The sequence below is a fragment of the Spea bombifrons genome, chromosome 5 (assembly GCF_027358695.1).
Source record: "Spea bombifrons isolate aSpeBom1 chromosome 5, aSpeBom1.2.pri, whole genome shotgun sequence".
In the NCBI taxonomy this organism is placed as follows: Eukaryota; Metazoa; Chordata; class Amphibia; order Anura; family Pelobatidae; genus Spea; species Spea bombifrons.
This window is the reverse complement of record NC_071091.1, coordinates 104148861-104172217: the sequence shown is the minus strand read 5'-3', so window position 1 is coordinate 104172217 and position 23357 is coordinate 104148861. Positions and strand designations below refer to the sequence as shown.

General features: G+C 44.3%; 1 protein-coding gene across 2 annotated transcripts; it reads right to left on the bottom strand.

The window, feature by feature from the left end:
* Positions 1 to 936: 936 nt before the first annotated feature.
* On the bottom strand, positions 937 to 15233 carry TMEM71 (transmembrane protein 71). Of its 2 annotated transcripts, none has more exons than XM_053467191.1 (10): positions 14976 to 15233; positions 12381 to 12450; positions 11293 to 11350; positions 10415 to 10627; positions 3065 to 3189; positions 2863 to 2976; positions 2321 to 2396; positions 1969 to 2030; positions 1164 to 1216; positions 937 to 1087 (listed from the first exon to the last, which is right to left on the bottom strand). In XM_053467191.1, exons 2-10 carry the CDS (start codon positions 12424 to 12426, stop codon positions 1007 to 1009), a joined length of 828 nt encoding a protein of 275 aa, XP_053323166.1. In that variant the 5' UTR covers positions 12427 to 12450; positions 14976 to 15233; the 3' UTR covers positions 937 to 1006. The 2 variants fall into 2 exon arrangements, with proteins under 2 accessions (XP_053323166.1, XP_053323167.1); XM_053467192.1 differs by having other exon boundaries at positions 3071 to 3189.
* Positions 15234 to 23357: the final 8124 nt, after the last annotated feature.

Below are 23357 nucleotides of genomic sequence, written 5' to 3'. Positions count from 1 at the left end.
TAGCATAATTCCCTAAGACTAAAGTATAAAATAAGGGTTTTTGTTTTTACAAAAGTTTATTTGTGACTAAAAATACAGAAATGTGCAAATTGAACCATTTCCAAATTTTTTAAATTTTAATATTTGAGTGCTCAACAATTGAAATTTACCATTTATATTGTGATTCGAGAGAAAATAATTTGAGTGGGGAAAAAAAATCAGACGCTTTAATTATCAATACCATGATAAATCCCTTGATCAAGAATAGGTGTGTTGAAAAATCTTAATGGGATTTACATTTAATTTCTTATGTGTCAGTATCAGATAAGACGCATCACTTCCTGTACTTAAAGACATCTTCTATTACAATAAGCCAGTCTTTCAGCATTTAGAATAACAATATTCAAATTCCTGAAGGTAACATTCAGGATGCCTTTCCTCCCGCTGAAGCTCAGTAGAAATTGGGTGATGCAGCAGGATAATACCCTTAACATGAAGGCAAATCTACAGAATGTCTTAAAGAAATAAGGCACTCCAGCAACACCAGCTGATCTAACCCCTTGACGAGCCAGGACATAAATTACAAATACTTATATAAATATATATATTACATTTATTTATATAGCGCCAGCAGATTCTGTAGCACTATTACAATCGTTGGGATAATTTAAAGTCACACAAATAACAAACTGGTACAAAGGAAGAGAGCCTTGCAAGCTTACAATCTAGTCACTTGACAAATATCACTTGTGACATGCATCATAGATTTATTAGTTTTCAATATCTGTTTAATACATCTAATGATCATCTAAAAGATAACAAAAATGGATGTGGCTGTATTAGTCCAAGAAAAATCCAAAAAATTAAATGATACCTTTTTAGGCCAACATAGAAAAAATGTTAAATTACATAAATTCTCTGGTACTGAAAGCGTATAATTTTTTTTTTTCTCAGTCCTTGGAAAGAATAACAGAAGCAGGAATTTGACAGAAGATATATATGAAGAATTGGTAAATAATCCCATTCATTAGGTCTTTAGTTTGGAGCTTGATGATGTCATGAATCCCATATGAATGTCAGGTGCAGGAGGCAGCATTTCATGGTTGACCTGGAAGTGGAAACAACATTTATTCACTGGCATAATTCTTTCTATAGCATCTGTTAAATGCCGGGAATACACTTACATTTTGGTTAATTTGAGATGGCCTTTTATGTCCTGGATGTGGAAATGCAAAACCTATAAAAAAGAAAAAAAAATTCTATTGGAGGTGTGGGTTGCCGGGTGGGTCCGTCCACCATATTTGATGGGACTGTCCCCTTAATGGTTTGTAATGTGAGATGATCGTCCTCAACTGTGACTGGTCGAACCTATGCAAGAACCCGGATGAACCTGCAAAGATGACACGATCGCATGTCAGCTCCACCGGACGGGAGGGTTTTCTGCGCCTACAGCGTGCATTTGGTTTATCTTCGCCTACCTCGGAGCCGCAACAGCTGGTTGTGACACTCTTTGCTCAGCTGCAGTTCTCTGCGGTATTTACATAAAAGTTTGTTTGGCGAAAGCTTTGACATGCCCCCGAGAACCAGAGAAAAAAAGCCAGCGGTTGCCGCACCAAACAGGCCCGGGGCATCACAAAACTGCACGGCCAATAAGATGCCAAATAGTGTGCGATTCACTTAATGATCACACCATTAATTACAGCCACCTGTGACATTCAGGAACAGCGATCGTACCGCCTGATGCGCTTCGGACGGTGTCCAGCAGCAGGCTGGGAAAATCGCCCCCTATATATCATATGTTTTGCATGCATGGACGTCCATAATCAATATAACACCTTAAGAGTGTTAAGACACACTGCTGCCATTCCGTGTGCGTGTAGCTTCTATAGGTCTATAATCAATACAACACCTTAAGAGAGCTTCTATAGTTCTATAAGTCTTAATGGCCCTCAAATATGTGATGCTACTGATACAATAAATATTACTTACAGATAATACTGAGGACCATAACAGACGTCAGCAGATTAGCAAGTAGTTTAGTCAACCAGGACCTAAAATAATGGACACGCACATACGTTATTTGCGAGACAGTAATTGTGGGAAATGCCTCTAATACTTATATCTTAAAAATATGTCACAGAATGATAACCGGGAACCATGTTATTACAAATACTTAGTAACCCACTGAACGTAACAGTTTATATTTTATATTCCGGTGTATTTGGTCTTTAAAACGTTCCTAGTATTGTGTATCTGCTGTGCTAGGGAGGATGAAACATGCCAGCCTCTTCAACTTCAAATATTAAATGGCTTTTTTAATCTCGGAGATTTGTTTAAATACCTGGCCCACATGGAGATCGAGAAGCACAAGAAAAATAATGTCACCGTTTGGATATAACTCTTCCAACTGCTAGGTTCTAAGAAGAAGAAAAAACGGAAAATACAGATCAACATTTGGAATACAATCTGGACTATACACAAAAAATGACATACATGTATGTGTTTTAGTGATCTATCTTTCAATTCAAAAACCTTAATGCCTGTATTACCTAACTAATCCCAATCCAACCATAATTCCTGTGAGATTAGTTTTTCATAGATATACCCTTAATTTTCCAAACAATAATTCCTGTCCAAAATGCAGGTTTCCCAAGCTTACTCTTTGATCCCCCTCCACAGACGGTCCTACTATGCGTGCTACACAATTTCTTATTCTTAGATATAATCCACATCTTTCCCCCCAAAAGGTATTACCCATTCCTTAACTATTCTTACCTAGCCATCATCCCACTCGCTTGTCACAGTTCCTTGTTTCCTTATGTCATCTCACTTCCAACTTTACCCCCCCTTAACTGCTTACACAAATCTGTTTCGTGTTCTTACCTTTGTTTCCACAAACAGCATCTGCAGCTGAGAAGTGCACAGGTGGTCCCTGGGATTGGTTGTCTTTCTCAACATTGTCAGCTGTATATTTTAAACAGCATGGTTTTGCAATTTCTAAATAATGGAAACAAAAAATGCACATCCTGAATGTGGAAATACAAAACCTATAAAAACCTATTACTTACATACAGAGTTTATCTACCCGTACCAGAGTTCTTGTGTTCAGAGTCATCTTCTTGCTGTAGATCCACACATTGCAAAGATTTCTCTGCTTCTTGGGTGTCATAAAACCTCAAGTCCATTCTTCTCCTCCTCTTCGGAAAAATTCTATATTAAGATGTATTTGCGATTGGCATTAATTTTGAAATTCACACCAAAAGGTTTTTGATCATTTCATTATTTCATGTTTTTGGTTATGTTACAAAATAGAAAATGTTTAAAATTATGGGTACAGAATCATGAAAACTTGGGGAATATTTATTTCATGGCTCACCATTTTCGCAGATAATGTATTGATAATGGATCAATGTCTCAAGAAGGGGGCTACAGTTTAAAAAGCCAGACATTAATTTGGGATTTCAAACCTCCAGATTAATGTTTCTCTTCCAAATAGGAGAAAAGTATAGTTAAAATTATACCATTTATTGGCCAACAGTTTAATTGCAAGATTTCACGACCAAGTTGTTAGGTCCTTTCCTCAGGCATTAATGAAGCTAAAACAGAATTTTCTAAATATAAAAGCACAGTTCACAGGTTAAAGTTAAAATAATCACAAAGGTATTGGAGTTTGCTCAGCAGTAAATTAGCCTAGCGGAAATCTGATATGGTTCAGTCAGAGCATCTTTGGTCAGTTTACTCCCTGGTTAGAGGGGCTATAAAACCATTTGACACATACCAGATCTGCAAATGTTTGAGCGGATTAATGGTTTGTAATGTGAGATGACTTCTATGTCTCTATTGAGGCCAGTGAGTAGGGTATTAAATCGGCTGATTAGTTTGACCTCCAATATTTTTCTCTCCCTTTGGGTGCGGAACGATCCCATCAGTACTGACCGCTTCATATCCTGAATGCTGTGTCCAGGCTGACAGAAATGCCCTCCAACAGGTGTATCTATTTTTGTTCTGGTTGATGGTCTGTCTGTGAGAATTAAACTATTTGTGCAATGCTTGGCCTGTTTCCCCCACATACATCGGTGTTGGACGTTTAGCACACTTGATGAGGTACACCACGTTGGAGGATTTGCATGTGAAACAACCATTGATGAAAAAACCCTGTGCAAATAGCACAGGGTTACATGTGGTTGTTGGGGAGAGCTGTTGTGTGGAAAGTGTTAACTTGCCAGGGGTCAAGTAAAGGACAGCCTGGTTTGGGTTTTGCATGCGCTCACGCCGCTTAGTTTTGCCCGCCTTTTTTGTAAAGAAGGTTCTGGGGGCGGCTCGCGCCGCTTAGTTTGCCTCGCGCTGCGGCTAATATGTTGCGCTCGCGGACAGCTCGCGCTAGGATTTGGGCGGGATTTTGCGCTATATAAGCGCGTCCCTGAGGCGTTCGTCACACTACCCCAAGCAGCATTAACCGACTGCACTGACCTTAATTGCGTCTGGTGAGCGGCGGTTTTCAGCAAGGCTTCGGGGTGGCAGCATGGAAGAGCTGCTGAATTGCCTTCGAGAGCGAGCAGGGAGAAGAAGCTTTGAAGAGTGGCTGCAGTCCTGTCTGTCGTCTGCTCCTGGCACAGATGAAGTTTCTCCGGTTGCGGTCATGGCTGAAGCTGGAGACGTCGCGGAGGAGGAGTCTACGGCTGGTGTTGATGTCGCGGCTGCTGCTCGTCTGGGCCAGGTATCGCGAGATAGAAGACTGTCATCGCGGGATCATGAGGACGCGTCTATGTCATTGCAAGGCGCCGAACCCGGAAGTAGACCGGTTAAAGGATCATCTCGGCGTTCCCAAGCTGCTAGGGCTGTTAGAGGAAAACAGCCCTGCAAGAAGAGAAGGTACCAGCAAGAAGAGGAGGGAGACGGCCGTCAGAGTCAGCTGGACTCCGGATGCAGGCGTCATTCTCTGGCTGCATCTGTTCCTGCTCATCGGGAGGAGCTGGATCAACCAGGACCTTCCGCTGGACCTGTCAATACGGCTGTGGGTGAGTGCCCAAGAGGCGATATTGACAAATTAAATGCGGTGGTGGGCTCTTTAGTGGATATCCTTAAGGGATGGCAGGGCCCTAATCCAGCGCAGGCGTGGGGGTCTAATGTTGTGACCAGTCAGAGAGGTTTGGTTAATGAGGTTAACATGAAAGAGGCTCTATCTTGTGAAATGTCACCTCTGGGCTTTCATTTGTCTAAAGCTTTAAAAGAAAAGATTTGGAGCAACGAATACATTTGATATTTTGTCGCTGCTTCCAGCATCTAAAGAATTTCTGGTTAAACAGGATAAAGAGGAGGACAGGAGAAGACCTGTCCCTCGGTCATTTAATAACTGGTTGCAGGCATTTTGTATTTTTTCTAGCGTATACTGTGAAAAACATAAAGACAGCAGTTCAGGTTTATTTCAGCACCTTGAGTCTGTCCTTGAAGCATATAAAAATTTCGGGGGAATGTCATGGTTCAATTATGACGAGATTTTTCGGAAGTTGGCGGTACATAAAAATCTAAAATTTGGGATGAAAGACGTGGGGACATGGGTGAGCATAATGCTTCCGCAGCGTTATAATTATACGAACAGATTTCAGTCAGCCCATGTTAACCAGTTACGGCAATGTTATGAATGCCTGTAAATTTAAGCACGAGTGTGCTGTTTGTGGAGGTAATCACCCTGGTTCCAGGTGTTTTCGGAGGAACAGTGCAGTTTCAAACGGGAGGGATTCAATTTCAAAAAGCAGTGACGCCGGTGAGGGTGGAAAGACTGCGCCTTTGTTTAAGCAGCTACCCAGACAAGCGGATGGCTGAGTTATTATTTCGTGGTTTTAATAGTGGTTTTAAGATTCCGTTGTATGATGTGGATAAGTTTGTCTGGGTGGATAATCTTAAATCTGTTAATAGGAATGTTCAAATTGTTCGAGATAAGATTGAGAAGGAGATAGCATTGGGTAGGGTTGAGGGTCCTTTTAGGTCTCCGCCATTTGAAAAATTTAGGTTGTCACCTTTGGGGCTGGTGCCTAAGAAGGAGTCGGGTTCTTTTCGTCTGATCCATCATTTATCATTCCCGAAGGGAGGTTCATTGAATGACCAAATTAATGTGGAAGATTTTCCGGTCAAATATGCATCGTTTGAGGATGCCTTGTTGTGGGTTAGGCGTTGTGGTAAGGATGCTGTTTTAGCAAAAGTTGACATAGAGGCAGCATTTAGGTTGTTGCCCATTCATCCGGTTTGTTTTAGTTCTTTAGGTTTTCAATTTGAGGATAAGTTTTATTTTGATAAGTGTCTGCCGATGGGGTGTGCGATTTCATGTTTTTATTTTGAAGCTTTCTCTAGTTTTTTAGAATGGTTAGTTAAAACGGTTTCGGGGTGTAGTTCAGTAGTTCATTATCTAGACGATTTTCTGTTTATAGGGAAAAGAGGTTCGGGTGAGTGTACTATGCTGTTAAATTCTTTTATGGAAATTGCAGAGTTTTTGGGTATTCCTTTAGCCAAGGATAAGACTGTTTTTCCTACAACATCGCTGCAATTTTTGGGTATCATCATAGATACGGTTAGAATGGAATTTAGGCTGCCTTTGGATAAAATTAGTAGGTTAAGAAGGGTGATTGATGAAGTTTTATTGGCTAAGAAAGTTACGGTTAAAAAGTTTCAGTCATTGTTAGGACAGCTTTACTTTGCAGCTAGGATTATGCCCATGGGCAGAATTTTTTCACGGTTTATGGCTAGGAGTATTGCTGGGAAAAAGGTTGGTTATCATAGGGTGAGGGTTAATAAGCAAGTCAAGGAGGATTTAAAGGTTTGGAAGTTTTTTCTTGAAAAATTTAATGGTTCTACTGTTTTTCAGAGTGAGTTTGTCAATACTAATGATTTGGAATTGTATACTGATGCTGCGGGTTCCGTTGGATTTGGTATCTACTGGCAAGGGTTGTGGGCTGCTGAGAAATGGCCTTTATCTTGGTTTGCAGCGGGATGGACAAAGAATTTGGTTTTGCTGGAACTTTTTCCGGTCGTGGTGGCTTTTTATTTGTGGGGTGAGCATTGGGTTAATAAAAGGATTTTATTACATTGTGATAATATGGGTGTAGTATGGGTGGTGAATACGTTAAGAGCAAAGTCAGTACCAGTTATCAATTTACTTACGCATCTGGTGTTTTTATGTTTAAAATATAATATTTGGTTGAAAGCTAAGCACATTGAAGGGGTTAATAATGGTATTGCTGACGCTTTATCCCGGTTTGATTTTAAGGTTTTCAGGAGTTTGGCGCCCATGGCCAGCAAGGAGGGAATAACAGTTCCAGGGGATGTTTGGCGGTTAACATCGCCAAGTTAAGTTTTTATTTATACAATTCTCTTGCTAAGGCTACATGGGATAGCTATTCTAGAGCATGGCAGGAATGGATTCTGTTTATGAAGAATAAAGGGTTAAATGAGTTTGATAATTTAGAGTTAACGTTAGAGTTTGTTTTAAGATTGATTAATTTGGGTTTTTCGCGTTCTAGGATTGATGGTTATTTATTAGGGGTTTCTTTTTTCATGAAGCTAGCAGGGAAACAAGCGGTAGGAAAAGAATTTTTAGTTAAGCAAGTATTAAAAGGTTTCGCGCGGAAGAAGAGGAGTGTAGATGTTAGAAAACCTATTTCTTTTAGTTTACTGCAAAAGCTAGTGGCTGTCGTGCATAACAATTGCTGGGACGAATATGAAACCATATTATTTAAGACAGCTTTTATCATAGCTTTCTTTGGCGCCTTTCGCATATGCGAATTGGTGGCAGCTAATAGTAAAGGTGGTTCGGGTATTCAATTTGAGGATGTTTTATGCAGGGATAAATTGCTAATATATTTAAGATCTTCTAAGACAGATAAATCGGGTAAAGGATGCTGGGTTACATTGAATGAAGTAAGCAATTGTGATGTTTGTCCAGTAAGAACAGCAGATATTTTCAATAGCAATAGGCCTGAGTTCAGCGGCAATTGGTTAATACATCGCTCAGGGTTGCCGTTAACCCAATTTCAATTTAGAAAAATTTTAAATTGTTTAGCAAGTTTGGGTTTAGGTTCCGAAAAAATTTCTTCGCATTCTTTTCGTATTGGGGCTGCTACAGAAGCGGCCCTGTTAGGGTTGGATAACTCTGTCATTAAGAGGTTGGGTAGGTGGGACTCTAACCGTTTTAAAACTTATGTCAGACCGCATTTGATGTAATTTGTATGTTATGTTAACATTGATTTCTTTTCAGGAAAGCGTCCAATAGTGGTTTGGATAATAGGCCATTCTTTTGTATTCTGGGCACATCGGAGAGCTGCGGAACGATGCTATGGAGAAAATTTGGGGTTTGACCCTGCATCAATCGTTATCTACTGGATGGGTATAAGGGGTTTAAGTATCTATAAACTAAAAGATAATATTTTGGGTTTTATGAAATTGTTTCCATGGCCTGATGTTTTGATAATACATTGTGGGGGTAATGATATTGGGAAGGTAAGGTCTGTACAGTTATTAATGGATTTTAAAGATGTTATTGAACAGTTAAAAGATGTTTTTGTAGGCACTAAGTTAGTTTGGTCTGAAATCGTTCCTCGTTTAATTTGGTTAAATCATAGAGAGTTACGCGCCTTGGACAGAGTAAGGCGCAAATTAAATAGAGCGATGGAAAAATTTATGGTTATGGAGGGAGGTTTAAGTTTCAGACATTCGGAATTAGAAGGTGGATGTGAAGGCTTGTACAGAAATGATGGTGTTCACTTATCATTTATTGGTTGTGACATTTTTAATTCAAATCTTCAGAGCATGGTTGAGAAGGCCGTGGTTTTTGTGGAATGGGCCACAAATGGGTTTTAGTATCCATTTGTGGCGGTTGGGGTTGTTTCAGTGGTAGGCCGACCGGCTTTGGGGCAGTCGGCCTTGTTTTTTAATTTATTAACTCTGTGGTTTGGCCCAAGAGTTGTGGTTATTTATGAAGTTGATACTAAGTTATTGGTTGAGTGTTTATATGGTAATTTTGTTATAAGCTAAATAAAAGACCACGGCCTTTGTTCATCCAAAAAAATTGTGTCTGTGTTTATTTATTATCTGGTTACATTGTAATACACCATACAACCACATGTTGTGGTGTAAGTGTGAGCCTGGTATTGGTATTTTATCTGTGGTGTGGATATGTACACAGGTCTCGCATCTCTTGTTGGCAGGGAGCGGTACCATTTGCCGTTTGCCTGTGAAGGGTACTCTTCACCATCTATTGTTTGAGGTCGGAAAGCTTTTTGAATGAAAGTAGTAGGGGATGTGAGAATATTGTCTGTCTTTCAGTGTGCAAGATTGCTTGTTCCTTAAAGATCTTGCGTAGGGCTTCCATTTGTGGATTGTAGGTTACCACTGATGGTACTTTTTTTGTGGCTGCTGGTATCTCAGGAGGTTTTCTCTGGGGATATTGATGGCTTTCTGTATTTGGAAGTATGCGATTTTTTTTCTTATACTGAACCCATGGTTGTTGAATTCCTTCCTGAGATTCTGGAGATGTTTATCTCGGTCCATAGAATCAAACCAGGCTGGTTGGAGAATGAAAGGCGTTAAGGTAAAATGTTTCTGTACCCATATAGAGAGAAAAGTATGGCTTCTAATGGTCTGACCTCTGAAGAATTTTTATCACATTCCGCAAGAATCTAGGCAACCTTCATACACTCGTTCTGCCAGAAGTGTGGCACATTTTGGGACCTTTCATTTGGCGTATTTGTCGATCACTCTTATAAATGTCTGATCAAACACCTGGACTGTACAGATCTTCTGTCCCAATGCAATTGCAATGTTTTTTGTAAGGAAAATTTTCAATTTCAGCTTTATTTTGGAACAAGCATAATAAAGAGCCTTCCGTTGACCAACAAAAATATCATGCAACTTCTCCAAATATGAACATGCAAGTTTACATACAGTTGGGTCACCTAAGATATTTCGTATTACACTGTATTTAGAGAATTTAGGGGTCCAGTTTCCCTTTGGACTTTTTTAGGAATTGCTTATTACATTCAAAAAACGAAAAACAGATTCCTACAGCCCGCTGAAAAACAAATCTGCATGTACTTTTGTTTCAAGTTTCTCTAAGCAGAAAAGACATTGTAACTAGGACATTCCTTTAACCAAATATTTATATATATTTTTTTTAAAATGCTAAATAGTAAAAAAAAATAAACTTAAATGCATTTCTTTTCTTATGTATAACCAGAATGAGGAATCTGCACACCACAAGGGAACCCAGGTTCTTAACTGAGCCAGAAAGGGCCAACTCACCAGTAAATCCAGAAGGTAAATAAAGGCTCCAGACACTCAAGAGTTCCAGTGTCAGGCAGATTTATTGAGACAAAAAAAACGTTTTGACCTCAGAATGAGGTCTTTTTCTTATGTGTCAAGTCAGAAAACATCTGCATTAATTTACCTTACTAATGTTTCTTTATAAGGCACCTTCAGCTTTGCAGGGCTGATGGAGACGTTGGCATCTGTATTACACAAGCAGCTACCTTCGTTCCAAATATAATAGCCATTGGTGAGTAAACGTGGACTGTGCCGACACTCCGAGAAGAGTTCACATGAAGTGCTTCTGTTGGTGGTCTCACGAGAAACATCCATATCCAAAAACTGACAGAAGTTGCTAAAAATAGGCAATTTTTTTTTGTTAAATAAGTAGATGAGGTATTAATACCTTAACTTTCTACATCAACACCTACTTTCAAGTTATATTTATTTCCAATGGACACAGCGTGGGGTCATGTGGTTGTATGGTGTAATGCTTGTAACCAATGGTATCAAGATAATAAATGACAACTGAAACAACTTTTGGATGAACAAAGGCCGTGGTCTTTTATTTAGCGCATAACAAATTTATTTAACAATAACCAATCAAAACAAGTTTGCATCAACAACTTGTGACTAAATATCAAATACAGAACTCTTGGCCCAAACCAGTTATCAAATAATTTATTCAAGGTCAGCCTGACACGTAACAAAAACCCCAATTGTTCACTCTCTTTACAGAGAGCAACTTAATCCCAATAAAAGACACGACAGAAATATAAAATTCACTTTAAAAAAAAAAAAAAAATCTATGCCAGTAACTAAACTACTTCTAATTCCCAAGAAAATCTATTGGCCAGGGGAATAAAAATCCCAAATTTATGCATTTAAGCCAGCAATTCAAAGTTTGAATTAGAGTGAAGACGACTCTCAGCCAGTTGAAATCCCAATATAGTTTCACTAACGGTAATAGGAAACCTAGAGATAGCAAACGGGGGAAAAAATACAAAAATAAGTGTTTACCTGGTGGAATCATCAAATTTAGATTGCGGATGTGTAAATTCCCAGAAAAATGTCAAATCTGCTAAGAAAAGAGAGGAAATCAGTTTATAATTTTTTTCAAAACTTCATTACTATTATTACGTGTGCATTATATTTTTTGACAAATACAATGTAACATCTACTGTACAAGGAAATTATGCCAGTTTTATCAGGACAAACTACTCCTATTTTTACAAAATGTTATTTCTGATTATCTATGCTTCCCTAAACAGTCCAGAAGAATTGTGTGCTGAACAACACTATGTATTTTCAACTTTATATTTAATTTGTGTACTAATCTTACACCCACTGTGAATTTTGGATTATTCAAATATAGATTCACATATGATTACTAAGTAAGGGACATTCAAGTTGTGGATGTATCAGCTCATGTGATATAATAAACTAGGACACTTTCTATGCACATTTAGAGAAGACACACAATATGGATACAGCCTTAAATAATGACCATGCAATAAAAACTGTATAATTGCAAACAATTTACTAAAATTCAAAAAAGCCATGTGTTCTGTTCCACCATTATCTGTTTTTGTAACAATGCAGATAAACTCCAAAAGCATTTGGTCTGACGCTGAAGTCCATGCTACGTCTTAAGCGGTTATTTTTTTCTTGGTTTGCAGATTTTATTTCCCCCCACCAACCTTTACCATGAAACTAATGACTTTTTAATAACTGCTGATCACTCTAATATAATCATACTTATTCACTGAAGACAGAGTTTGCACTCTCGCTTTACTGTTCATAATGATGGTCTAGCAACAAGAGTTCGTCTTTCATAATAAATTGTGTAATTTGACAAAATCTCACTGATTTCATTACATTATACATGACCAGCAAAGGTTTTTCTGCAGCAGAATCTCACTGAGGTAGGGCCTTCTTTATATAGTGACGTCAAGGAGCTGATATGCAACCCTCCTTCAAACTGTCCTTTCAAGTCTCTTGTAACAAATGAAGCCCAAGAACACTGAAGATGCCTACTGACTACCAAATGCTTCCTACAGGCTAATGTGCAGTCATCACCATAATAACGGTCACAATAACACACATACGTCTCTCTGATTTGGGCGTTGACATCATGAGTGACACAGGATCCATCTTGAAACTTGGCTTCTGTCGAGGCTGTAAAACAAAAATATTGTGAATCTGTAAAAAAAAAAAAAAAAAGCATCTCACAAATTTGGGTGTTTGAAAGAAAAAAAAAATCGCAATTTGCATTCAATAATATCCCTCAGTCATATATTAGAAAAGGTCTCTTTTTCAGATGCAAAAGTCTGCAACAGCATAGACCATTCCTGGGGGGTGAAGCCAAATGATTTAAGTAAAAAGAAGAATGATCGAAAGAGCAAAAGCTGTAGTTGAAAAATGTAAAAGAATGCACTTGAGATGTAAAGGGATCTACAAGAGGGAAGTTTATTTTAAAGGGGGATAAGTGCTAGACAAAGATGGTCATGATCTTAATGTAGAGGGTCAGAGGCTAAGATGTAATATACAGAAATTTTACTTTAAAAAGAACAGTAGAATTAGTAGAGGTTAATACAGTGAGGGAATTTAAACATGCATGGGATAGGCATACGGCTCGCTTCTGAATCGAAGACTGAGTCATTACATGAAAAATGATGAGCACCACCTCCTGTCACACAGGGGCCTCATTAATGGTGTCCAGAGAAGGCTTTGCTTAAGAGTCTCGGTGGTTAAAGGGCAGTGCAGTCTGCTTATTCAGCTCCTTAGTAAGCAATATGGCCATGAAAAAAGATGGGACTTGCCAAACTTGGGTTACTTTGAAGTAGCGGCGTGCTAACTAATATATTGTGATAGTGTGACAGAATCGGCAATATTTATGCCGCAGATAGGTGTGATTTGATTGGCATTTGCTAGTTTGGAGTATGCTCTTATCTAGCTTTATCAAGAAAAATGGGCATACAAAATGTGCCAAATGGTTCTTATCAGCCATCAAATTCTGTGTGATTGACCTTCAGTGTTCACTTTGCCAACCACGTAACCACAGCATTCAGATAATATAAATATAGTATGTATGTAGAGCCTACCTGGTATAGGTGTAGGTGTATTACAATGACTAATGACCCAAACTGTATGGGGCTAACAAAGTCGCTCCTAGTGATTACCTATAAAACACCTTCAGCTATGCTTAATTTACTTAATGAAAAATGGGACCCTGTCACTGTGTCTTAGAACTTGCAGAGCCATCAAAATAACTGGCAGTGATACCTGTGTGCAAGTATTTGTCTTTTGGTGTTGGTCATTGGAGCATTGAACGGGTTAAAATCCAGGAATGCTTAAGTGGCTTCTCTATTTTTAAATAGAGCGTTACAGCAGTCATCCACATGGTTATTGGTAATTTGACAGAGCTGTGGTTATCTTGCTTGTTAAGTTGTTTCGTCATAAGGAAGAAGAAAATAACTTATTTTATACTCTAGAAATTTGGCTTACAAAGTAACACAATTCCCTTAATGCTCTGCCAGGTTTATGATTGTGTGAGCATAATGTGCATTGTAGTTTACACTAGTTATGACTTCTATAAGGACCACTTTAAGAGCGTTTGGTTGCTACTACAAACTGTAGTGTAATTCTACTGTGCTCCGCTATTTAAAAAAAAAAAAAGTTACAACATTGTGTCAAACTGCAGTAAAACCGTTCCAAATGATGTATTTATTACAATTAAGACATGTTTGTTACAACCCACAGCAAGATATTTGTATTTATTGTAAAATAGTCATTTTCCAGTTAATAAATCTTGAGTTTCCTAATAGGAATTTGTATTAGAAATATGAAAGCATAATGTACATATCTATTATACAATGCATTGTCACAATGTTTAGCATAATAATGCTAATAACATAACATATAAACTAATAGAATCCATGGCACTATGGAATCTGATGGAGTACCGAATATAAAACTACGAATATTTAACTTGGGGGGTTTTGCACTGACAAACGTATTATGCAAGGCCAACTTGGCCCTCCTAGAAAACCGTGGCCCTTCATAATACATAGTAAAGATACAATAAATCTTAAAAGCAATCTATTCAGCCAATAGACATTAAAGTAGCAATGGCATTACATGCAGTTCTCATAACATACCATGGAACAATAATCTTTCTGGGAGATTCTCATGATCCCCCAGTTCTGAGGTCATTTTATCTTTAAGCTTTTTATCATAATGCTGGTAACCAAATTGATTTTTTTACTGATGTCCATACTTGACCCCAAATGCCAGTAAATATCCAATCTCTAGTAGTTTGATACTAAATAAAAGATCAAGCTCTTGTAGAAACTCTTGTAGAATTTTACAGCAGATAAGAACCATTCCAGCCATCTAGTCTGCCCATTTTTTCCTGATGCAAGACTCGGGTCTTAATCAGTCCTCAGTGAAGTAAAACATTGTTACATCAAAATCTGTGACCATGTTTTTAGACTACAATCTCTTGTTCTAACATTTCTCCTCATTTGAAATAAAGGGATTAAAGTACAGGGGAGTTTAAGTATTTAATTGTTTCTATCGCGTCTCTTTCCTCCGAGCCAGATATATAGAGATCCTTTAGTCTTCCTCCGTTATATAGTCTGCCTGGTGGTTATATCACAAGCAAAGACTTTGAAAGCATTGCACTGCATTATATTACTTACCAAAGAACAGGTGAATCCTTTCTTTCAATGTAATGGTCTTTGCAAATTATGAGCGAACGTCTTCTGGCAGAAAAGTACGTTATAGGAGGAGTGTCAGTGGTTGGTGTTGTAAAGTGACAACACATTGACCATCTGTACCAACTGTCTGTAGAGCGCACATTCCATGGCAGAGACAACAATACCAGATTGAGTAACGTTTCTAAGTGTTGCTCAAAGAGGAAAGATCTTTTCAACGATGGTTACAGGGAGACCGCTGCATAAGTGCTTTTACATGGATGAATAGACATGAAGGGTTCTGGAATGTGAAGTATTTTAGCTAGACTTCTTGTTAGGACCTCTTGTTTGCTTTCAAAAATAGTCTGTGCGGCTAGTGTTTGGCAGTTACAGAATGATGTCATATTTCCTGTTACAGTACAAGAGTGATCAGAGGGAAAGATAATGTATTTCGGTAGTACAGAGCCATCTACTGGCCTTCGCTCTATTGACTAACTGCTACCTAAATTAAGGAATGCCATATGCTTTGTGTCCCATAGTTGCTTTTTGGAATTAAAGAATTTCTATTGTGGTACCCGCCAGTAGGAGTGCTTTCCATTTCGGAAACTAGTCATGTTTTTCATGACCGTGCAGCAGGGACTTGGGTGTATCTCTGACCTCCCAGACTGTCACGTTCCACCTGCGTAAAATCTTTACTCCCTGGGCTACCAAAATTGGGAGATAAGCGTTATGGCGGACACGCATACTCCTCTCTCTCCCGCTGTCAGGCTGCGGAGCTGCTTCTCTCCTGCCCCCCCCCTCCTCCCGTCTTGCTAGTATTTCCCTTTTGCTGTAATCCATTCCTGGATTTCCATATGCTCTGTTCTTCTGATTCCTTGTTTGCTCTTTGAGTCAGCTCTGTTTCTTTTATAAGGTGTGCCCCACCCATTTGTTATGTTTCTCAGTCTGCAGTCTAAAGGTTTGACCTTCTTGGTTTTGTGTTTAGAGTCAATGTTTAGTTTATTAGTAATTCAGTAGGCAGGGTTTAGTGTTAGGACCCACCGAATATTGGAGTACTTTGGTGTAGTGGTGAGCTGAGTATACTATGTGACTAAATCTCCAATTGTTTTATACTCCTACCCTAGGACTATGTTGTGTGTTAGTCTTATGTACCTTAGTTCCGCTCTCCTCTCAACCATGTCCCAGTTAAGATATCCTGTCCTTACAAGAGAAGCGTCTGAGGAGCTTGGCTCCCCACTCCTTGCCTTGTTCCCTTTGTAGTGTCCGGCTATGTTTCTTACTCGGTCTCCCTATTCCTTGCTATGTTTCTGCTGTTACTCTGCTTAGCTTCCCTACTCATTTCTCTGTTGAGCTGTCTCATGTCTGCTCCAGGGTGCCTGCAGGATATCACTTTGTGTAACCCGTGAGGTCTGGGTTGTGCTTAATATGCACATCTACCAAGCCTGCCTGCCTATTCTAGTAAGGGCCAAAGCGTCGTATCCCGGTTTGTCTTTGCCACCTTTCTTGTCTTTGGTCCTAGTAACTGTATTAAAATCACCGCCAAAGACAATATGCCGGGACGTGTAGAGGTAAGGCTCTATCTCGTTCAACAGACGCTTCCTCTCCCACTTGGTCTGGGGGGCATAGATATTAATCAGACGGAGAGGCTGGCTGCCTACCGACACATCAAGATCTACGCACCTACCCTTCTTTATGTCAATCACCCTATTGAACGTTATGTCCACATCCTGGAACGGGATGGCAACTCCCCCGTGGCTAGTGAAAAAAAAGGAGTGTCCCCATCTCCAGTCACGCTTAGCTGCATGCAGGGCCCCCAGGGAGTCCAGGTGGGTTTCCTGGACAAAGATTATATTATATTTCTTCCTGTGCCAGTTCTCATAAGCTAAAAACCGGGCCCTGCACGACTTAATACTAGCGTTATGAGTAGCTAAAGATAGTATGGCGAAAGTCGCCATCAAGGGTGATGAGAATGAGACTTTCCCTTTTTCAGTACGTTCTCACCGTCCGAGTCTGAGGGGTACCTTTTTGCGGAGAGCCCCGCCGGCAAGGCGTCCTACTCCTAATCGGCACCTCTACCAACTCGTTATCCTCCACCTCTGCCAGGTGTCCTCGAGCTTCCGCAGCCCTTTCACCTTCCCCCGCCACTGTCGCCACTACCACCTCTGCTGCCTCCTCGACCTCCATGCGGGTACCCCAGTCCATCAGGGCAGTAAACCTGTTCTGCACTGGTATGTCCCCGCACTTCTGGCCGATGGCGGTTTCAGCGACGGCCGCCGCCTCTGACTTTGCAGCAGCAACAACGGCGGTTTTGGGTTTCGGGGCCCCGGAGCTCCCCCGTCCCGAAGGGACTTTCTCCCCCTCTAGTGTGGAGGGTGGATCCTTCCGGGAAGGGGTCTTAGCAGAGGCGGAGGATCTTACCGGACCTCTCCGAGCTGCCTCCTGAGTTGGGGTCTCCTTCCTCGGGCCGACGGTCGTCCACCCCGACTCATCCTGCGTGGTTGCGGCTCTGGGTCCTGACGCTGCCTGTGGAAGGAGTACAGACAGATGTGGCATTAGACGTACATTTCCTTAGGCGAACAGGTAACGGAGCAATGATGGTACTTACGGGGTCGGTGCCTGAGGAGGTACCTGGGGCGTCGGGTAGAGCCTTGTCCCGAGCGCCCGCCACGACTGGCCGCGGGTCTTCCTCTGTGTCGCCTTCACCTTCCCAGATGCTGTCCAAGTTGTGCTGGGCTTCGGGACACGCTCTGTAAGAATGACCAACACCCCGCACAGGTTGCAGCGGATGGTAGTGCACTCCTGCTTGGAGTGTCCTACAACACCGCATAGGGTGCACTTGGTGACATCGCACCCTATGCTGTAATGCCGGGGCGAGCCCCACTTGTGGCACACCCGGGGCTGACCGGGATAGAAGCACGAGACCCGGTCAGTCCCGATGAAAAAGGAGTTGGGCATGTGCTGTAGGAGATCCCGTACCTCCTTCAGACGGATGTTGACCGTCCAGCCGCCGTTCCAGATCCCGTCCTCACAGAGAGTCTTGACCGGGGTGGTCAAGATCTCCCCGTATCTGCGGGCCCACACCAGAATGTCCGCGACGGGTATACCTCCTGGCGCAATATGGCCTGGACATTAAACCGGGCCCATAGGCTGTCCTCGGACTTCGGCACCCCCTCCCAAACGGTCCAGAACCTCTCCAGACCCCTTGGGGACATGAAACTAATATCATACTCAGGGGTGCCGCTAACATGGATTATGGCGAAGAAGTCCGAGACCGCGAAGCCCAGGTCCTTCAGGGCCCCTACCACCCGCTCCCTATCGGGCACGGATCCCTCCGCTACGTGCAGCAGGCTGACCACGTTCCTTCTCCGCATGGGTTGCCCCGCTGGGAGTCCTGTGGCCCGCCCGCTTGGTGGTGGCACCTGAGCCTTCAGGGGACCCGCCGCCCAGGCGTTAGCGGTCGCGGGTGTCGCACCTGGGGCCACCGTTGGAGTGGGCACTACGGGCAGTGTGGACCCACCAGCGGGCACCGCGGCCACCGCAGCGACCCCCTGTGTCACGGCGAGGGAAGGTGTCACCCCGGCGGGAGTCCCCCCGTTGGCCTGAGCAGGAGCCCTGACCGCAGCGGCCGCCACCCCCACCTCTTTCAAAGCAGGGGCGACCACCCCCGCAGCCCGGGCCACCGCCGACCCCCCGGGGTTCTGCCCTCCAGGGTCCTTCCCTGGGACTCCGGGGACAATGAAGCCGCGGGAGCGGCCGGGACAACAAGATCCACCACCACCACCACAGGGTGGATGGGACCAACGACGGGGGGAGCGGCCATGGAACCGCCGATCCCTCCGGGAGCGCCGGCACGGACCCCGCGGCAGCAGCGGTCGCCGGTGCCGCAGCCGGCCGCGGGGGTGACAAAACCCGCGCCCCGACGGGGGCCACGGGAGACGGACGGACACAGACAAGGGGAACGGGAACGTACAACAGAGGGTAAGCACACTGGGGGTGGGGGGACAACAAGGGACATTACGGTAACGGGATATACAGACAGGTACATTGGGGAAGGTACTTACAGGTCCCCGGGGCTCACTGGCCAAATGCAGACCGGCGGGGATAGTGTCCCTGGCCCTCCGACGGGAAGGGCCCGCTCTCGGATCCTTGGCAGCAGCGTCGGGGACCCGGGCCGGGAGGGATGGGAACTCCTCCTCGGACATGATGGGGGGGGTATCCCCGACGCTCTCCTCCCCTGATGATGGGATAGCGGGCCTGCTCCTGGTCTTTTTCTTGCGTCTCCGTGGCGTAGCTCGAATGATGACGTCCTCCTCCTCGTCCAGATCCTCCATCGTAAAGATCAACTTGTGTCTTATTATAGAGGACCGCTCCTGGGCCCCGTCGTTCTGTGGTGGTGATGGTGGCGTCACTGGTTCCGGGTCCTCCGGGGTCGGCGGCACCTCTGACTCCTCCACCTCCTGCAGCTTGTCCTGCAGGAACCGTACGCGATCTTGGGTTTGGGCTATACGTCGGGCCACCTCTACCTCCTTCTCCTTCAGGGAGCCGATCTGTTCCCTGATGGGGCCGCGATTACGACTCCCCACCCTGTTGCTCTGCTGCCGGAGCTCCTTGAGCCGTCCGCCAACATCCTCTTTCTCTGCCCCCAGGGCACGTAACTCCTGCCGGAGGTTGGCCAGGGCCTGTCTGAGGGGGTCCCCGTCCGACTCCGCAGGTACTCGGAGCCCCACCTTAGCCTTTTGGGCATAGGAAGGGCCCTGTTCCACCGCCTCCTCATCTTCAGGGGTCATATCAATACTCGCCTCAGCGGTCTCCAAGGCCCTGGCTCCAGCGTCCCTGAGGGCGAGGGCCCGAAGATGGAGGGCCCCCAGCAACAGGAGGGAAGTTGGGTCGACCCTCAGATGGTGGGGCAGACCGACTCCCTTCTTGAACATGGCGATCTTGGCGCTCAAGGCTGTAGTGTATGCCTCGAGCGCCGCCATGTTCCGACGCACAGCCCTGCATACGGCTCCTGCAGCCTCCCATGATGGGAGTAAGATGCCGTCCTCCGTGTACACCAGATTCTCTGTAATTGTAGAGATGCGGCCCCTCCACTCCTCAATGAGGGTGGAGGCCATGATGAGACCACGGGAAGGCAGTTACCTTCCCCGGGGTAGTAAATGTCCAGCACCGGAATAAACGAAATAAAGTACATTGCACCAAAAAAAAAGTTCCGCAAGCACAAAACACCTCCTCTCTCCTCGCCTCCCAACTCCTCACTGCAGCCAACGCCCAGCCCTAATTGGAGCTGGATATATTTGTTTATTAAAAGAACAGCTACCAGCATATCATAATTAACAAAAACAAAACAACAAAACAAACAAAAGCACTCTGGCTAACAAACGAAACTAAACAAAATTGACCCACCCACGAATTAATCAAAACACACATCCCACCCGCAAATGGTTAACTAATCAAAACACACACCCCCCCGAATACCCACCCCCACCCACGAACACAATCCCACCCGCAAATTATTAACTAAAACAAAACACACACCCCCCGAAACCCACCCCCACCCGCAAACACAAACCCACCCGCAAATGAACAAATGAAACATAACCTACATATAACATATAACATAAACATATAAAACATGCCCCCCACCCCATCGGATTCCGGTCCTCGTGGTGTTGGGATGATGTTCCGGAATCCGTACGGACGTAGTCGTCCGGGGGGGTTTGAAATCATAGAAATATAAAAGAAAAAAGACTTAAGACATAGGACGAAAAACACATTCCAAAACAACAACTTACATACTAAAACCTGACGGTGGCAACGTAAGGTACTCCAGGTACTCGTCTAAAACACGTAGCAGCCTTCCTTGAAAAATTACGTACACCTTTCAACGACAAAACACAGTTAGTTGCAGAACATTACACAAAAAGGAATCATGCAATGTAATGCCTAAAACAATCGGGGAAAGAAAACGTGCAGACTATAACGCATGCTGGGCTCTTGGACAGAGACCATGGCCTCAAGGCGGGTGGACCTTGAGGTTTTTCCACAGCCGTTGCCAATGCTGAATTTCCATGGAAGCCCTCTCTTTCGTCGCGATTGCCACCACCGCTGTGAAGATGTCATGCACCACCACCTGACAGGAAAGGACCTTTTGTCGGATGGAGACCTGACATCTAGCGTGCCACGTGAAATACCTAACGACTGCGCTGACTACGTACAACGTGCTTAAATTATACCTCCGCCGCCTGCTGTTGGTCGTCCCGTAGACCCACTCCGCGTAAGACATGCGGGAGAGGAATGGGATGCCTAAGGCGACTGACACCCCTCGGTAAACGTCCACGTTAAAGGGGCACTCGAGTAGAAAGTGGTCCATAGACTCCACTTTCCCGGAACACTCCACCCGGGGACAATCGCGATCCGCAACGTTCCGGTACTTGAGATTCCCTCGGACGTATAGCCTACCGTGAAAACTGAGAAACGCCACGTCCAGATATTTCTCGGGTAGTCGCTTGGAATTGAGGTTTCTCAATCCCGAAGCGAGGGTCCGTGGCGCGCAGTCTCTCAAGGCCAGCGAAACGCTGAAGTGAGTGGCCAGCACCCTGGAGTCCAAGACCCGCTTGGGTGTGTCCCTGGCCTCCTCGACCGTCACGTTCCACCGGCGTAACATCCTCACTCCCAAGGCTACCGAAGTTGGGAGATAGGAGCCACGTCGGACGCGCATGCTCTTCACTCTCCCCCCCAGTACCCAGTCCTGCAAATAGTGGCCCCCCCATTTCCCGAAACTGTGCACCCAGCCCGGTTTCTGGGGGTCGTCTCTTCCGAGAGGCCCGAAGTTCCTTTTCAGAAAGTTGTTAGTCAGGACGACGACCGGGTTGACGAAAGCCAGCCCGCCGTGTCGCCGGGCTAGGTACGTCACTTCCCGCTTGATGAGGTTGAGCCTGTTCCCCCACAACATGCGAAAGAACAGACAGAACACCCGCGAGTGAAGGCTACATGGCAGAAGACAGATATTACTGACGTAGCTAAACAAGGGCAGCACGTAGGTTTTGACCAAGTGTACCCTTTCTCTGTAGGTCAGTTTCCACCGGCAACACTCGACTACCTTGCTGCAGGCCATGGCGAGCCGTTCGGTCCAGTTGACCAGCGACTAGTCGCCCGGACCGAACGTAATCCCCAAGATCTTAATTTGGTCGTGGGCCGCAGGGAAGCCGTCGGGGAGAGGGAATTGCTTCCCTTCCTTCCCGCACCAGAAAACTCCGCTCTTGTCCCGGTTGAGACGGGAGGACGTGGCGGCCGAATAGCGTTTCATCACTTCGTCTACCATGACCGCTTCCTGTGTGTCGGAAACGATCACGGAGATGTCATCAGCATATGCTACTATCCGTAAGGGCCTCTCCGGGGTTCGGGCCACTCCTAACTGACTTGCCTCAACCCTTCTTACGAAGGGATCTATGGCGAAGACGTACAGGAGGGGGCTGAGGGGACAGCCCTGCCTCACCCCGGATCGGATCCTAAACGGTTTGCCTCTCCAGCCGTTTACAAGAGCGAAGCTCTCTGCGCCCCGGTACAATGTGATGACCGAATTAACAAATGTACCCGGCAAGCCATACCTGCGCAAGACTGACCACAGATAGTAGTGGTCCACTCGATCAAACGCCTTCGACTGGTCAAGCGCTAGGACGTACTTGTCTCCATCCTCTACCCTGCACCGCTCGATGGCTTCCCTGACCTCGCAGACGGCGTCAAAGACAGTTCGGCCCTTCACGGTACAGTATTGGGACGGGGACAAGACGTCGCTTGCAATCCCCTGCAAGCGCTTAAATAAAATCTTCGCCAGCACCTTCCGGTCGACGTTAAGGAGCAATATGGGTCGCCAGTTCCCCATATCGGCCGTATCGACGACTCGGGGCTTAGTCAGCATGATCACCGCCGAGGATCTCATCGAAGGAGGGAGTATACCCCTCTCCAGGCTCTCATTAAACACTTCGGTGAGACTAGGGGCCAGGAGACTGCAGAAGGCCAGATAGAACTCGGCGGTAAGACCGTCGGGGCCTGGTGACTTCAATTTTGTCTGCGAAAGAATCGTCTCCGTGACCTCCTCTACGGTGATCGGGCTGACCAACTCGTCAAGCCTTCCGTGATCAATCTCGGGAAGGGAGAGACCCTCGAGGAAGCTGTCCGCTCTTTCCGAGAAGCTCCAGGTAATAATCGCGGACCACCCTCTGTATCCCCTGAGGAGTTTCCTCTAGGACACCGAGGGTGTTCCGTAGACAGGTAATGAGCTTAGTGCCTTCCTTCCGTTTGCAACTCAGAAAGGGATCGGGCGAGTGGTAAGTCCCATGATCCCTCTCCTTTAGCAAGGAAGCATACCTGTCGTATTGGAACGTCCTC

Bases quoted from the DNA above. Each gene is read 5' to 3' on its own strand.
- TMEM71 (XM_053467191.1), bottom strand. From the start codon at position 12,426: ATGGATCCTGTGTCACTCATGATGTCAACGCCCAAATCAGAGAGAC. The intron at 2,977-3,064 runs GTAGATAAACTC...TCCATTATTTAG, and splicing joins ACACAAGAACTCTGGTACGG to AAATTGCAAAACCATGCTGT. The intron at 2,397-2,862 runs GTAAGAACACGA...TCTTCTTCTTAG, and splicing joins TGCTGTTTGTGGAAACAAAG to AACCTAGCAGTTGGAAGAGT.